Source organism: Rhipicephalus microplus, chromosome X, assembly GCF_043290135.1.
Source record: "Rhipicephalus microplus isolate Deutch F79 chromosome X, USDA_Rmic, whole genome shotgun sequence".
NCBI classification, from domain to species: Eukaryota; Metazoa; Arthropoda; class Arachnida; order Ixodida; family Ixodidae; genus Rhipicephalus; species Rhipicephalus microplus.
Genome location: NC_134710.1, coordinates 128,589,560 through 128,606,726, shown reverse-complemented (window position 1 = coordinate 128,606,726; position 17,167 = coordinate 128,589,560). Strand labels below are relative to the sequence as shown.

General features: G+C 49.4%; 1 protein-coding gene across 2 annotated transcripts; it reads right to left on the bottom strand.

Moving 5' to 3' along the window:
* Positions 1-582: 582 nt before the first annotated feature.
* LOC142775747 (uncharacterized) lies at positions 583-13,946 on the bottom strand. 2 transcript variants are annotated; one of them, XM_075877688.1, is made up of 2 exons: positions 13,148-13,946; positions 583-10,939 (listed from the first exon to the last, which is right to left on the bottom strand). In XM_075877688.1, exon 2 carries the CDS (start codon positions 8,584-8,586, stop codon positions 7,132-7,134), a length of 1,455 nt encoding a protein of 484 aa, XP_075733803.1. In that variant the 5' UTR covers positions 8,587-10,939; positions 13,148-13,946; the 3' UTR covers positions 583-7,131. The 2 variants fall into 2 exon arrangements, with proteins under 2 accessions (XP_075733803.1, XP_075733804.1); XM_075877689.1 differs by lacking the exon at positions 13,148-13,946 and having other exon boundaries at positions 583-9,791; positions 10,797-11,726.
* Positions 13,947-17,167: the final 3,221 nt, after the last annotated feature.

Here is a 17,167-nt window from a genome sequence, read left to right as displayed (position 1 = left end):
ATCGCAACCTTTACATAGTTCATACAAAGCCGCATTGTGCACGCATTCGCTGGCACAGGTGAGTCGTCCGCAGCAATTTTTTGAAACAGGGGGCTAAGAAAGACCTTGTAACAAAATAAAAGAAAGAAAGAAAGAAAGAAAGAAAGAAAGAAAGAAAGAAAGAAAGAAAGAAAGAAAGAAAGAAAGAAAGAAAGAAAGAAAGAAAGAAAGAAAGAAAGAAAGAAAGAAAGTGTCGACAACGTGTAGGTGGCTTGTTACTTTCCGCGTCAAAGGGCGAAAGGCCTCTTCGTCCCAGGCCCGGAAGGGTAAATATAGAACGCGCGCACGCACATAAATATAAACAAGACGAATCCGAGTGCGCACTCGATACCATGGGCGAAAGCCTGGTGCAGTGATAAGACAGTGGGAGGCAACGACCATCGGTCCAGTGGTTGGGCATGTATGTGCGCTTAGTTGCGTGCAGCACGCCGGGCCATCTAGCTTCGCAGGTCCGCACCGCAGACATAATGGGGTAGAGACGTCGTACGCGTATACATGTTGAACGCGCAATGTACATAACTTAATGTGCTCAGTACCGGGTAAGACATTAAGTAAGCGGAGTAGGTTTAATGTAACCAAGCCAAAGATAGACGTGAGTCTGTGCACTTTTCTGAGCAAGAGGTGGCTATATAAGGAAGACATGTCGCCACTCTTTCTCCCTGTACATTTTGTTCTCATTTTCACTTTTCGTCCCGGTAGGCTTGCCGCTTCACAGGCCGAGCTTCAAGTGTCAAAAGTAAGATATTCGCGTAAAACCTTGCAGGACAGTACAACAAAGTTAAAACCAACCAAAACCAACTAACTTCTTACGGAAACGTCGAACTTCGCAGAAAATGTTTACGTAAGCCACAAGAAAAATCAAACTTCCCATCTTGCTGCTATCATATTTAGGGTTATAAGTTTAGGGGAGTCATTTTGACGCACAGGAAAAAAAAAGTCAGTTAAAAAGCAGCACTAGCTTTTGAGTATCAGTGTAGCTAAGGCTAAAACTATTATTAATTTTTTCCTTGCACAATTGTCACAGATAGCGAGAAGAGGTTAAACCTATTAGGAAGGGATTGACCGTTCACTCGTTACGAGGCCTTCGCTGTCGTTATAAATATACACGTTGAACGCCATGTTTACTCACACACGTGCATCCCTGCATAGAGGAGAGAAACAGTTACGTGCAACACCCGAGAGAAGAATGCACTTGTCGCATTTCTGAGTAGTCAGGATCCCTCTGGTGGTGGTTCAGCAAGCGAACGGTTCAGTGCGAGGACCCGCTTAGATGAATACGACGAGAGCCGTGGCACCGGTTGCGAGGTGAAGACAGAGCAAATGGTTCCACTCTACGATTTGCTCGTGACATCCACGAGAGTCGTGCGTGTGTGTGATCCAGCTTATATACGATAATGCGACCACTTCTCGAGAGCCGAGTTTCTTTACAAGGAGGGTGGGGGGGGGGGGCACTCATCCGTAAACACGAGTGGGAATGTGGTTTAAAAAAAAAACAATCATAATCTTCCCACAGTTATTTTCAGCCCGCTTTATTTATATGCGCTTCGTTCGCCACGTCCTGTTTCTTAATTCTCGTCCTCGCAAACCTCGGATATCTGAGGCAACAAAAAAAAGGAGAGAGAGAGAGAGAGAGAGAGAGAAAATTCGAGCGATCAGCGAAAATCTCCAGGAGCAACAGGATGCCATGCTTCGTAATTGAGCGATCGCAGCATATTTCTGCCATCCTCCATCGCCCGTGAGCCTTCTCTCTCTCTCTCTCTTTTGGCGCAAAGCTGCGAGTGAAACCGAGTGCGCAACTGCAAAATTTCGCTGCGGTAGACAGTCAGGGACGCGCCGCTGCATTGCTTTTTTTTTTATGTGAACCATCTTTGCGACGGCACGCAAAATAAAAATAATTTTGCTCAACGCCGTTTCTGTTTGCGCACTCTGTCGAGGCGCTGACCGCAGGAGTAAGTAGCGGCCCGTTTATCGCCGGTGCTGAACAAGATTTCTGTACGGTACAGCAGCCCGCAGATTATGCGTGTACGCTTTCGTGTGATGTTTAGCCAAGCGCGCCGTCTGCATTTTCTTGTGCACGCAGATACGGCCAAGGCGCGAATGGCCATCTGGGTGCGAGCTTGGTTTCCTTAAAGTATATATAAAATCGTGGCAGACGTCTTTGTGAGAGACACCCCGGGGAATGCAGCTGTTTACGTGTGTATTTTGTTAGCACTGTAGTGTTCCAACGCTGAGCAAAGACACCTGCATCAACGATGCGCTCGCAAGTTAGCTGGCCTATACTGAGGTGCATGGGGGTGGTCACCCACACGCGTCTATGTCGCGTCTATGTATGACATAGGTGATACCCGTACACCGACTTCAATAAGTCAGCTTTCACCCTTACAGGGGACTTCAGCGCGGCTTCTACACGCAGATTGACACGTGACCTTAGGTGCTGGGGCAGTTTAGGCAGGTGCATCATTATTGATGTGCCTGATGAACAAGGGGAAGAAGACTTCTTGGCGCGAGCGCGCCGTCAATATGCTACAGATGGCTATGCATCCTATGTACGTGGGTGTTCAACCACTTTTCATAGAAGTCTATGCGTGTGCTTGTACGTACGTGCACACACATGCAAAATTGAAAATTTTCCGGGAAGCCCCGCCGCGGTGGTCTAGTGGCTGAGGTACTCGGCTGCTGACCCGGAGGTCGCAGGCTCGAATCCCGGCTGCGGCGCTGCATTTCCGATGGAGGCGGGAATGTTGTAGGTCCGTGTGCTCAGATTTTGGTGCACGTTAAAGAACCCCAGGTGGTCGAAATTTCCGGAGCCCTCCACTACGGTGTCTTTCATAATCATATGGTGGTTTGGGGACGTTAAACCCGCATATCGATCAAAATTTTTCGGAGAAAAAGAGACCCCCCCCCCCCTCCCACACAATTGATAGGGTGACGGGCAAATTTTAGTTTAAGCCGTAACCTCGGCACCAGCGACATTGCCCCCACTGCGTTGCGCAGCATTACTCGAATAAGAATTTATCTTTTGTGTGGCCGCTAGGGAGTAGCTTCCGGATTATTTTGATTACAGTACTCCACACGAGTCACATGGACGTCGGCACACATGGCATCGCCCACTGCAGTCGGTCACTGCATTGGTGTCCCGACTGAGTCGCCCTTGCGTTTGCCGCATGCGTCCAAGGGCGCGCGCAGTTCGCTGCACTGGGTGGCGACCGGGCCCTCGGTTCGCGGGGCTTGAGTGGGGAGGGCGCCTGGCCGGCGCTATCGGCGCCGAGGTCGGCGGCTATCGGATGCCGCGGGCGCTATTTTGGCGTGTGCACGTTTCCCCGACGCATCTTGTCACGTGCAGCCCTTGCTCACCTGCGGCTTTCTCCCAAGAGGGTTGCCGGCCCGGAGAGGGGGGTGCGTTCTCTCAGCTCTCCGCGAGCGCTATCTAATCGCGAGAGGTATCATGGCCTCCGCGGAAAAACGGAGCATAACTGCCCTCCTCCTGTCCGGCACGCGAGCTCTGAACTCTGGAAGGCGGCCCGGACTGTGCCACAGGAGGCTGCAGTAATTGCTGCAAGCTGTTGGCCCAGTCTTGTTTGTTTTGCTCTGCAAGTGAGGCGCATATTGTAAAATGGTCCGGACACGACACGCATGGAGACAACGGGATGAGCGCCGCTCGTCGACTGACTCCACTGTGAAAGGATTACAATCGCACGTTTTTTTTCTTGTGGGTGCATTCCAATAATTTTGCGGAGCGCGATTCCTAGAGATGCGGTAAAGATGACTCCCAACAGCCCTCCATTGTGTATTGTCCTTCGCCCCGTCCTTCAAGCACTGTCGCTATTTTGAGTGGAAGCAGAGGCACAAACATAAAAGGCACGCAGAAACAGAAATGGGCCAAATCAGGAGTCCCGTGACAATGGCTGCGGAGATATACGGCGCACGCGGCACGTGACGCGCGCTCGCGTGACCGAGTGCTGTCGAAGGCGTGCCGCGGAGATTATTCTCTGCGCTGGCCAGATGGGCAGCGGCGGCCTCGTGTCGCGTGCCATATCAAGACGTCGCGCAAATATTTCCCTGCTAGCGAAAGCCGCATCGCGCGTGCCAGCGCCGCCAACGGGGCACCCATTCGTCCGGGCTGCGCGCTCCCTCCCCAAGAGCGTGTGCTAGCGGTTTTCGAGGAGATAAGAAAAAAAAAAGACAGTTGCCGAGACGGGACGGAGGGACACGAACCTCGGCTGCGGTCAGCTCGCGAAAATGCGCGCTAACGCTGTCAGCGCTATATGGAAAGGAGCGCCCGCTAGAAGCTATAAACTCTCTCGGCTTTTGTTGAGATCAATGTAAAAGTTGCCTGAATCACATTTATTGATTGATTGATTGATTGATTGATTGATATGTGGTGTTGAATTTCCCAAAACTACCATATGATTATATGAGAGACGCCGTAGTGGAGGGCTCCGGAAATTTCGACCACCTGGGGTTCTTTAACGTGCACCCAAATCTGAGCACACGGGCCTACAGCATTTCCGCCTCCATCGGAAATGCAGCCGCTGCAGCCGGGATTCGATCCCGCAACCTGCAGATCAGCAGCCGTGTACCTCAGCCACTAGACCACCGCGGCGGGGCAGCCTGAATCATCTTATGCGGCTGTTGTAACTCGGGGTGCTGTGGTAGCGTGGTGTAGCTTCGGGTTGAGGAAACGACCGCTTACAAGATGGGGATACGAAAAACAAACAAGGTTTATGGCACTATTTACAAATATTTACAGCATGAGGTTAAGAGTTCACAAACCACGAGCGTGGTGGTTAAACCTTTAGTTGGTTCAGAGCCATCACAAACTACGAACGTGGTGGTTGAACCTTTACTTGGTCCAGAGCCATCACAAACTACGAACGTGGTGGTTGAACCTTTACTGGGTTCAGAGCCTTCACAAACTACGAACGTGGTGGTTGAACCTTTTCTTGGTCCAGAGCGACGTCCTGCACTCTGCGGCGCCGTTATAAGCCCTGTCGGGCTCCTCCTTCTTCAGTCGAACACCAATCACATACACACAACAGGTGAGGGGTACGAGCAGGCACGGCGCACGTGAACAGCCAATTTCGAGTCAAGATCACTGCACTTAAAGGTGGCGCCAGAGGGGCTCTTGCTCGTCGTGTGTGTCACTGGTCGAGGGATCCCAAGCTTCGGACAGCAGAGATCAAACGGTCCGCCAACCTCTCTGCTCAATTAGCAGGGCATTTTGTGGCGGCGGTCGCCGTTTCTACAAAGGAAGACGCTGTCTTTGTTGTCCCCTCTGGAACGGCTTACCGCTTCGTGGCGACGTGACGTCTCATCCGCCGGCTAACAGTGACAATACCTGGCGGGCATAAGCATTCGGCGAGTCGGCTACTTGTTTGAGGGTCAAAAGAGCGCCGCTCCCCCGTCAGATCTCGACGCTGGTTCCAAGAAAACCTGGGTTCCAGGCGTGGGAACGCGGCCCGGCTACGCTTCTCAGCGACAGCATGGCGCCTACCGATGGCGGTCGTAACAGCTTCCCCCTCGCCAGATGAGTCACGGAGGGCAGCGGTCAACACTGCTGCTCGCAGGGACGACGAAAGGGTCAGTAGTTGAATGCCAAGAACTGGCCTTCGCTTGTGGCATGGTCTGTGTGATCGCCGAATCTTCGACAGCATCTCTGATACTCGACCACATGTACAAGTAAGCACTCGGCCCCCTTCGAACAAACCAAGCCAAAAGAGGGATAGCAAACCAATTTTAATTACTAGCTTTAACAAAAGCTCACACTCAGAACTCTCAGGATTCACTTGTGCTGAGAAATCAAACGTGCTACCTTAAAAATTTGCATACGATGCACGAAAAAACTAAAATATCAATTTTGTTACACCAAGAGCACCCCAGAATGGTTTAGAAAGAGCGGCTGAGCGCGTCAGCGTTTCCATTCCAATCGCCCTTTTTTTACCTAATGTCAAAATGATATTTTTTCCCCTTAAGAATCAAGCTCCGCCTCACAAGGCGACCGTTCTTCGAGGTCATGGTTTGCAGCCAAGTAAGGGGAAAATGGTCTGTCCCTACTTTAAATTTAGCTCCTCTGAGATAACACTGCAACTGATGAATGGCCTACACAAGGCAAGCGCATTCATTTCCTGAAGCGCAGTACGTTATCTCACGAGAGCCCAAATTCTGGCGCAAGCAAAGCGCAGCTTTGCTTGATACCATTGTCGTCCTGATATAAAACAGCAGGCTCTTTTTCATTGCTGACTACTTTCATCGGTTCTGTCCCGCTGAGAGCATCAGTCAGGAACTCGGATTCAGTGAGCGCTAATATTGTCCGAACGTCCGTCTTTGTTTACGGCCGCCCATAATTGTCTACCACTGAGACATTAAACTCACCAGCCTCCCGCAACCTTAACCTAAGCTGTGACCAAATGGTCTACCTCACGGTTAGGGAAAGCTTGAGGATCTGCTCATGATCACTAGATCAATCCTTCTTCAACAAAAGTAACAAACACTGCCTTCTAGCAGGTTAGTTCGGTTAGTTACCTGCCTTTGCTAACACCCTTGATTAAAAAACAAAACACTGAGTTCTCTTGAGCGTTTTCAATTACTCTCATTTTTACGGCGTTGCAAATTACATGGTACCTAAACGCTTAATCCATCACAGTTTGTTTAAATTCTTTCAAACGTTACGTTGTAACACAACGTGTACAACACAAAAGTAATTCTAGGTAAAAACACCTAAAAAGCAATTGCATAGGTTTTATGCCAAAACCGTGCAATAATATTCTCAATGCGCGCAACGGAAACTCTACCGTGTCGCGCCAAACTTAATCATCTTACGAATCACTTGGTCTGTGTTAACATCTTCCTTCAAATGCTCGTTCACTCCAAATCCACTTGACAGTGAAGGCATACGATATAACACTAAACCTTAAAAACACTCGAAAATAACACTTTTATGTTTTTACCTTCTTGGTATATTCGTACAAATGATTAAAGCAAATCGATGTTAACTTTCAGCCTTCGGTTCGGCGGTTTCCCTTCTGAAAAATTTACACCGCATTACGTTACTTACAAAATTAAAAGTACTGAAATTACACCTACAAAGTAAAACTAAGTAACCATACGAAATAAGCATGTGTTACTCAATCTGACCACCCCCTTTTCTCTTGGTTCCTTTAATCGTACACGATGGGGTCGCGGTCCCGGCGGTTTTCGAGCACGACAGAGACTACAAAATGCACAAACACTAAGCCGTGCACGGCCGTCACACCTCATTTTCCATTTCGGCCTGTTCCCCTCAGGAATTTGAAAGGGACGCCAGAAACAGGGTTGAGGCAGGGGACATTGTCTCTTTGTGCTCGCCCCGACGCGGTTTTTAGCCACTCTGCGCTTTCGTCTTTGATCATTCGGGCAAGGCCGCTTTCCCGAAGTTGTCGAACTGAACCGCGCCTTTCCTTGGGGTGACGCACCTTCTTTTCCCCCTCCAAATCTGGCTCGCCGCTTCGGTCTTCCTGAACGCCACCATTGACGTTTCCTTAAACGGATTAGTGGCCTACCCTTTCTTTGTTGGGACGGAGTGGGGCCCGACCTAGGCTTGCGCAGTGACGAACGCCTCCGCTTCTTCCTTTTTCTGCGATGTTCGCAAATCACCTCGATAATAGGGCTGCACTGCTGAAGCATGGCGTTCTTGCTCTCATCAGCCACTGCGCTAACCATGCCTACTTTTGACAATGTCCAAAGGTCCTCTTGAGGCATGAAGAAGGTTTCCAGCCTCTTACTGGGCCCATCAGGGCTGCTGGCACCCTCCTCATCCACGCAAGGAGCGTCTTTCGACATCGTCCCTACCTCGAGACCGGCCAAGGCCTCGTTCTCTGCATGCTCTACATCGATGCATTCGAGAATACGCGGGCCTTTCTCTGGCGCGATATCTGTTTCAAGCGCTTTACCAGGCGCCTCAACTTCCGGCGCTTTGCGACGCGCCTCGCTTTCAGACTCCGGTGCGAGTCTTTCTTTCTTTTTGCTAATAGAAGTTCCAAATCTTCTGATTAGCTCTGCTTTCACAACTTCGTAGTTGTTCGCGTGCTGCTCACTGAGTCGCGCAACAACATCCGCTGCCTCGCAGGGCAGAACCGTGCGTAGCCTCTGAGACCAGGTGTCTCGCTCACACTTAAGTTGACTACACTTTCGTTCAAAGAGTCTAAGATACAGGCCCATATCCCATGATACCTCATATGGCTGCATGTACCTAGACATCTCGAACTCTGCCTCATTGTCGAGAAGAAGTACTCCTCGCTGGGGTCCCAACCTCATACTCAACTCATAATCTTGATTGAAAAACTTTCTCTTGAGGCCTAGTTTTTCGTGTTCACTCTTTCCCTCCATCTTAGCTGCTCTTAGTTTTCTTTCGATGATGAGGTCCCATTCTTCACTTAGTTCCTCATCATCAGCCCCCAAATCATTAATCGCTTGAATGATTATGGGTTTTCGTGCCAAACCCTTTGTATCGATCCCCAATTCCTCACACAACAGCAACAAGTCTGACATCTGCAGCTCCCGTAAGTCCATGATCGTACTGAGTGCTCGCTACTTCCAAAATAACTTTCCGAAACGGCGAAACTGAGTCTTTCGGCAAAGTTAACTACCAGTTCTAAAATTTAATCCTCTTTTAGAACCTGGTTCACTCAAAGGAAAAGCCAAGCACTCACCCATACGTGATCCATGTCTCGAGCCAGCTGCTTCTCCTGGGCCGACTGTTGTTGTCACTTGTAGCTTCGAATCCGACCGCTGTTCACCAGTTGTCGGGAATCCCACCGCTGCCACCAGTTGTCGCGGCTCGGGGTGCTGTTCCTTGTAGTCGCTTCGGATCCCACCGATGCCAACCAGTTGTTGTGATCCCGGGGTGCTGTGGTAGCGTGGTGTAGCTTCGGGTTGAGGAAACGACCGCTTACAAGATGGGGATACGAAAAACAAACAAGGTTTATGGCACTATTTACAAATATTTACAGCATGAGGTTAAGAGTTCACAAACCACGAGCGTGGTGGTTAAACCTTTAGTTGGTTCAGAGCCATCACAAACTACGAACGTGGTGGTTGAACCTTTACTTGGTCCAGAGCCATCACAAACTACGAACGTGGTGGTTGAACCTTTACTGGGTTCAGAGCCTTCACAAACTACGAACGTGGTGGTTGAACCTTTTCTTGGTCCAGAGCGACGTCCTGCACTCTGCGGCGCCGTTATAAGCCCTGTCGGGCTCCTCCTTCTTCAGTCGAACACCAATCACATACACACAACAGGTGAGGGGTACGAGCAGGCACGGCGCACGTGAACAGCCAATTTCGAGTCAAGATCACTGCACTTAAAGGTGGCGCCAGAGGGGCTCTTGCTCGTCGTGTGTGTCACTGGTCGAGGGATCCCAAGCTTCGGACAGCAGAGATCAAACGGTCCGCCAACCTCTCTGCTCAATTAGCAGGGCATTTTGTGGCGGCGGTCGCCGTTTCTACAAAGGAAGACGCTGTCTTTGTTGTCCCCTCTGGAACGGCTTACCGCTTCGTGGCGACGTGACGTCTCATCCGCCGGCTAACAGTGACAATACCTGGCGGGCATAAGCATTCGGCGAGTCGGCTACTTGTTTGAGGGTCAAAAGAGCGCCGCTCCCCCGTCAGATCTCGACGCTGGTTCCAAGAAAACCTGGGTTCCAGGCGTGGGAACGCGGCCCGGCTACGCTTCTCAGCGACAGCATGGCGCCTACCGATGGCGGTCGTAACACGGCCTCGAATGAAAGAAAGAAGTGCACATTTAAGGGCTCGTTTTTTTTTCTTTGTTAGACACAATATTTCCACGTTTAATTTTTTCTCGTTCAGTATTTCTAAGACAAACTATATCCCACTTTTAAGGTACATGTAGGACGGGGGTGGTAGTAGCATCGTACGCGCGTTATTCGAAGGTCGAAAGTTCAGTCCCTGCCCACGGCAAGTTATCTTTTCCTCCGTTTTTCTTTCTTGACATTTACATTACCATTACTTCTATATCCCCTTATTTACCTTGGCATGATTGTTAGAAATTAAACATGCTTGACGCTTATGAGCGACTGCGTGCGTAAGCGAATCGCTCTGTGCCGTTTGTCACTGCAGGTTTGATTCCCGGCCGCGGCTATATGTCGGCGGGTGATGGAAGAGAAATACGCGAATTAACTTCCTTGCGTATGGGTACATGGTAAAGATACTGAGAAGGTCAGAATTGCAGTCCAAAACAATCCGCTGCGGCATCACTGAAAGACTTGTATAGTTTAAACTTCATGAATCAATAAAAAAATAGTGGTAGAAGCGAGCTCGACATCCTTAGGCTGAAAGTTCGTACTTTCAATAACCGTGTATACATTAAAGGCTAATGAGAGGAAATGCTCCAAAAAGAATGATATGAGGCAGTTTACCGGGAATAAACTATAATGCTCAAGTGGTTATGCATGGCGTTATTATACGGTGAACGACTTCGGCTTCCGGTGAAAGTCGCGAAGAAAGAAAAAAAAACAAGAGCGTTTTCAAATGCGAAGCATTCTTTCTTTCATTTTGTAGAACTTTTGAAAGGGCAACACCGTTGGTTAGAGGGCCAGTTGGTGCATATACTGAGCATGAAAAACAGCGCGTTGGACAAGAACAAGCATACAAACAAAGCTCTATAGCTAACTGGCAACTGCGCCATATCGCTTGAGAAACAATGGAAACGAAAACATACGTAACGTCACAGAAAGAGCAAAAAAAAAAAAAGAATGAAATACCCCCACTATCGGGTTTGTCATCAGCACACTTGCGCTCAGCTGAGGAAGAACATGTTGGTCAGGTGTTCAACAGCAGTAAAGAAGCTTCATTCCGCTGGCTGCGTTTCGGACCTTGACATTTATTCCTTGCTCTTCCTGTTTTACTAAATGAAATGAACAATAAACAACGCTAATGAATACAAAAGATATGAGAACGTTTAGACATACAGATTAAAACAAAATTATTAAGCGCTATTAATCGAACAATGTAACATTTGTGTAACGTTTGTACAAATGCGCCGTGGTTTATTATTGTCCCAACGTCGTGTGGCATAGATCATTCATATGACGGATGGCAGACGACAGAGGGCTGTTATTTAAGAGGTTAGTCTAAACAATTTTAGGGACACTCTGTTTTGCTTTGCGTAGTCCTGTCACGTGTTTTTTGTTGTTGTTTTGCCGTTATGTCGAGCCTATATACGCATCGTAAAACGTGGAGTGCTGTTCTGCCGCGCTGGCGCTGCGCATATATATGCGTACAAAGTTGTGCCGACGCAACAAATGTTGGCGCGCGCTCCAAATGGCGGCTGGAGGCCGGCGTCAATTGAGATTTCCATCGATATATGGGCGCATGAGGTGCGTTTTCATCGAAGTCGCAACGAAAACGCATTCAAGTTTGAATACCGTGGGCAAGCTTTTTTCGCTATAGGAAGCGCAACATTTCGCGACAAAGTTTCGGCGCATGTATTACGTGATCTCGTAAACTTCGCAAGGCTGTTGCAAGTACTTTTATAAGCTTCTTAATTGATTGATATGTGGGGTTTAACGTCCCAAAACCACCATATGATTATGAGAGATGCCGTAGTGGAGGGCTCCGCAAATTTCGACCACCTGGGGTTCTTTAACGTGCACCCAAATCTGAGCACACGGGCCTACAAGATTTCCGTCTCCATCGGAAATGCAGCCGCCGCAGCCGGGATTCGATCCTGCGACCTGCAGGTCATCAGCCGAATACCTTAGCCACTAGACCACCGCGGCGGGGCTTTTATGAGCTTCTATGCAACTACGTTGCGTTCAAGTGTACTTCGCAGCTCAGTCGTGTTTAAAGTTCAGTCTGATGCTGCAGTATCAGTACGAAGGACTGGGAGACTCTGCGTAAACCTATCTCGGATCTTCGACAATTTCTGTTCAACGGTGTTCTAAACTGCTTATCTTTACTTCCCTTGCTTTTTTGTTAAGCTGTAACCTGCATTCCTACCTGCCACGGTGGTCTGGTGGCTAAGGCACTGGACTGCTGACTTGCAGGTCGCGGGATCAAGTGTCGGCCAAGGCGGCCGCATTTTCGATGGAGGCGAAAATGCTGTAGGCCCGTGTGCTCAAATTTTGGCGCACGTTAAAGAAGCACTAGTCGTCGAAATTACCGGAGCCCTTCACTATACGGCGTCGTTCATATTCATATGGTAGTTTCGGGTGGTTAAACCCCAGTAATTATTATTAACCTGCATTACTGAACAATTACTGAATGCAACGCCCTTATCACTTAAGCATAATCGATTGACTGTAGTGACTGAGCGTCATGACTTAGTCCACATCGACAGTGGAGCTCACGTATTCAACAAGTACTGCTGACTGGGCGAGTGGGTGCATGATAAAATGATATTGCTTTAGCGTAGCTCAGTTCGAGCGTGAAGAAAAGATGCTATAAGGTCAAGAAAGAAAAAAAAAACAGACGACAGTGTGAGCGCTAACTTCCAAATTTTGTTTATTGTGTGACCTTACAGCATATTATAAGCTCAATTCACCCCATGTGGTGCCGCACACATGACAAACCCGTAAACGTGGCGCAACAAACATTACAAAAAAAACTAGTTGTAATCTGATTTCAAACTAACAATCCGATAACAACACTTCAGAGCAGACGCTCCAGAAAATGAAGCTCTTTTTCAGATAGGGCCACAGATGGCGTACTCACACACAGCTTCGCACATTTTGCGATAGCGTTCGCTTCAATTACTTCTCGCGTCAACTGGTTATGACTGCGGCCCGAAATGACACAGTGGTAAAAAAATGCAGCGCATGCACACGTCTTACGATGCATAGCCAGGAAACCACAAGAAGAAATCTTGTTTTTTACGTTGTACCAGTACTCGTGCAAGCGGTCATTAACACCCCTACCAGTCTGTCGTAAACCACGTCACACGACTACACGCACGCATTCGTTGCGCTGACATCGCTTCTTCTTCTTGTCTAAAGAATTTCGTAGGATATATATACTCGACATAAAACAATGACTCACAAGAACAACTGTGATATAACAATAGCAGTCAAATTTAGGTTAATCGACGTCTGAAAAGGGAAAGGGGCATACATACACATGTGAGCCACCGAAAAAAAATTAAGTATACCAATGGAGAGTATATGAATTCCAGATGAATCCTTGCAAACTGTATAAATCACCGAATTCGAGAAAAAGGGCAAAGCATGAAACATCGATATGGATATAATACTTGCGCCATTCGTCTATGCACTCCATTTTCCTCTCGAAGCACGCGGAGCTGCGCCCTCGATCACGCGCGCTGTGAGATACCAGGAAGTGACATTCACACTGCTGCATATAGCGGAGGCGCCAGAAAGCGGGCAGATAAGCTATAGAGGCGACCATATGCAGAGACGGCTGCCAATATAGTTCCTGTATAAACAGGCCAGGAAGTGCTTGGGTGATGAGGAAGCTCGTGGAACAACGCTCTCGTTTGACAGAAGAGTGATGGTAGCCGAGCTATCATAGAAAGGAATAAATGACGCGGGGCGTCGACTGCCATTATGTCCACAGAGACGTCGGCCATACTAAATTTTGTGTTTGACGTCTCGACAACTTCCAAAAAGCATTGAAGGACATATATGACTCCGTACGATCTGTCGTCACGCGGCGGTAATCCCGCATACTATAGTTAGACCGCGCGTGCGCGGGATAGTTATCTGCGTGGAATAACTCGCTTGCGCCGCTTTTACTGATTTGGGGAAGTTCTGCATAATGCGTCCGTCGAATGAAAAGCACCGGAGCATTTTTACTCGCCTGCTGAATTAACCGTCAATTGCATCATGCAGCTGCTCAAGGAAGAGCGCGCGTTTCATCATCGTGCGATGCAAGTTGCACAGAGACAAGGACAAACTTGCGCGGGGGGGGGGGGGGGGGGGGCTGCGCCGAGCTGCTCTGGAATCCGCTTACGCATAGAGGGACCTGTGCGTTGGGAAACCATATAAACTGATTCTTAACTATATAAAAACGCTCTTGCGTGCAACTTGTACATTATGTTACGTCATGGCAAAGGGACACCGCCTTGTCTTGTGAGCTTCTAAGCTATACGCCGCCACCATATAGTTTCGCGTTCTTGTCGGCAGTGTGCCCCACCCGCGCACGCTAACACCCGCGCTTCGCAGGAGTATGATACGTGTAGATATCGTCCTCCGCGTGAGTGCAAGTCTATGTACCGGACGTTCTCACTGATCGCGCGCTGTAAAGTGCTCGTCAATACGGCAAACTGCGCCCTCATGGCAGCCGGAGCAGCTGTACCGGTGTTAAAGCATCGGGATTGCGCAACGCGTCCTCAATACGAAAATTCGGCGTGTTCCTTGAGAGGCACGCACGCGTGACCTCGAACTGTTGGCGCTAATGACGGAGGCAACGCTCCTGCGACGTGAGTTCGTCTACAAACAGAAGCTCCGCACACGCGTATAGGCCGGCGGAGGGTTCAAATGGGACATGGCCGCGCATGTAGCCTTGTGCTCGGTGAGCGACACCGCCGCGAAGCCAATAATTACAGCCGCGCACTCAGACAATGGTCCCTTTCCGTCTGCGCTTGTCGCTCCGGGCCGTAGTAAACAAGCTGCTTGAAGAGCCCACTTGTCGCGCGGGCTGGGCTTCCGCGGCTGCGTCTCGTATCGAGCGAATTCGACGAGTGATTGATATGACCGAACGATTCGTTGGCTCACAGGAAAGCAAAGGCAGTGTGGTGTGGTGTGGGCCATTTTACAGCCCCCACAGATGTGTGCAGTTTATTCAGTGTTCGCGATGCCTGCCGTATACAGTTATCGCCTTGTTCGACGATGACCTTTCTCTGGCCCAAGAAGGTCGGCAAAAAAAAAAGAAGAAGAAAACTCTTGGGTGTCGATCCCAGGACCCGTCGAGGTGTGAGCCATCGTATCAACTGCGGGTCGTCATCGCTGTCCTCCTGTCGGAGTTACCATTTTGTCGCTTTTTGTGCAGGGCCAACCATGTCTGTTTCTCGTGATCGCTTCCTTGGAGTAGCATTTACGCAGTTCAGTTTCTTTCATTGTAAGTCGGTGAAAACAATCACCGTACAAAAGGGAAGAATCGCAGACCATAGAACAGAGTACAGCTGTATATTTCACAACGCGAACGGTGGCCGTGCTTGTTATACGGTGCTTACCCTAACGACGTGGTTTCGATCGCGGACGTGCCATTCACATTTCAATGGAGGCAGATAATCACAGCTTATCTACGGAGTGAATGATGATGAGTGGGGCGAAGCGTCCGTCAGCCCGTCCGTGCTTCTGTCCGTCCGTTCGTTCTTGCTTCCATCCGTCCGCGCGACCATCCGTGCGTCCATCCATGCGTCCGTCCGTCTGTCCATGCATCCGTCCGTGAGTCCGTCCATCCATCTGTCTGTCTGTCTGTCTGTCTGTCTGTCTGTCTGTCTGTCTGTCTGTCTGTCTGTCTGTCTGTCTGTTCACGCGTCCATCCGTCCTTACGTCCGCGCGTCTATCCACCCGTCCGTCCGTCTGCTAGTCTTTCTGTCCGTCCGTCCGTGCGTCTATCTAGTGAACACTCCAAGTACCGCCATCTTCCATCTCGCATCCACTGCGGCACATACCCACTCTAGAGCGGGTATGTGCCCCCGGTGGCTACGTAATGCTACATACATACATACAAGGATAGACAGACCTCACCTTAAGGAGCTTGGCCCATAAAAGCCAGAGGCCTGTTCACTGCGCGATGTCAGCGCACGTTAAGGAATCGAAGGTTGTAGAAATCAGCCGGAGCTCACTAATATACACGGACACTCTCACAGCCTGAGTCCCTTTGTGGCTTTAAACCCATGAGCCAACGAACCAACCAGTTGCACTTTTCGCATTTTCTCTGCGACAGCACGGCCGGCGTCATTGTTACCAAAGGGCAAGTTCAGTACCAATGCTGGCGCTCCTTAATGAACACCGAGTTTGTCTCACTTTTCATTGTTATTGTTATGATAGGATACACTCGAAGCTTGCCGCGGCAATCAACATAGGCGTTGTTGACCGTGCATACGTTTAACAAAAAAAAAAGCAAAAAAGGCGTTTTGAACATTCTGCACAGTATAGAACTCGTTTCTTCTTCAACCGATCAGTACGTGAATGAGCTACTGTAGCCGTGTGAACCGACTGTGACCAAGGTGAAGGTTGCCCCGATGCACGTTCCGTGAACTTGTCCGTTTCCCCATCCCGATAACCCTTGATGGAGGGGCACGCGTTGCGTGTTTTCTTATTTGTTTGCAGAATATTTCCTACAACCTCAAACCCCTGTGATCATTATTAAGGCGAACATAGGTGTGAGACAGTTGGAGGTTCGGGACTTGGTTAAACCACCGCGAAACACACAGTCCGGAGGCGCGCGACAAGACCGCTCAGAGGTGTCTCTTGCATTTCAATTTTTCTTCTGCCCCGCCGCGGTGGTCTATTGTGGCTTGGTTCCTTCCCCCTCCCCGCCTTGGTTCCTTGGTTCCTTCCCCCTCCCCACATACGAGTATAGTGATCGGTGCTGTGTGTATGTGTGCGCGTGCGTGCGTGCATCTGTAATACCATTGAAAAGAATGCACAACATAGAATAGTCCTTCAAAAGACACAGTATACATCTTTCTCCATTTCTCCAAGTGTGCGTTGTGCAGCGTAGGACAACTTCAGGACTCGGAGACCCATACAAGAAGGGCTTTATATTTCAGTGTAAGTGTGAAGCGCCTGGATACAGGTTATAAGTAAATAGATCACTGCCACCAGCGAGCCAAAACTGCTCCCACATTTTATGCGGCATCGCGCGCGAAGAGTGTTACCGTTCGCGCTGTCTGCTATCCACTATACGAGAGCGCAGTGTTCGAGGCTATCGCCGCTTGCGGAAATGAGCTGCAGTGAAGTGCGGATCAACCTTGAGCGCTGACTCAAGTTGCGATAGCAGGTATCTTGACCTGGCGTTCGGAATGTGGAGCAAGCTGGCAATCGGCGGCAACTCTTCTCGTTGGGCCGCTCGCATGCTTATCTGCTGCACGCACACCGAAAACTCCTTGGCCATCGCCCAAGTTCGCTCGCGCCTTTGATGCGCGGACTTTGTTTTCTACCACGTC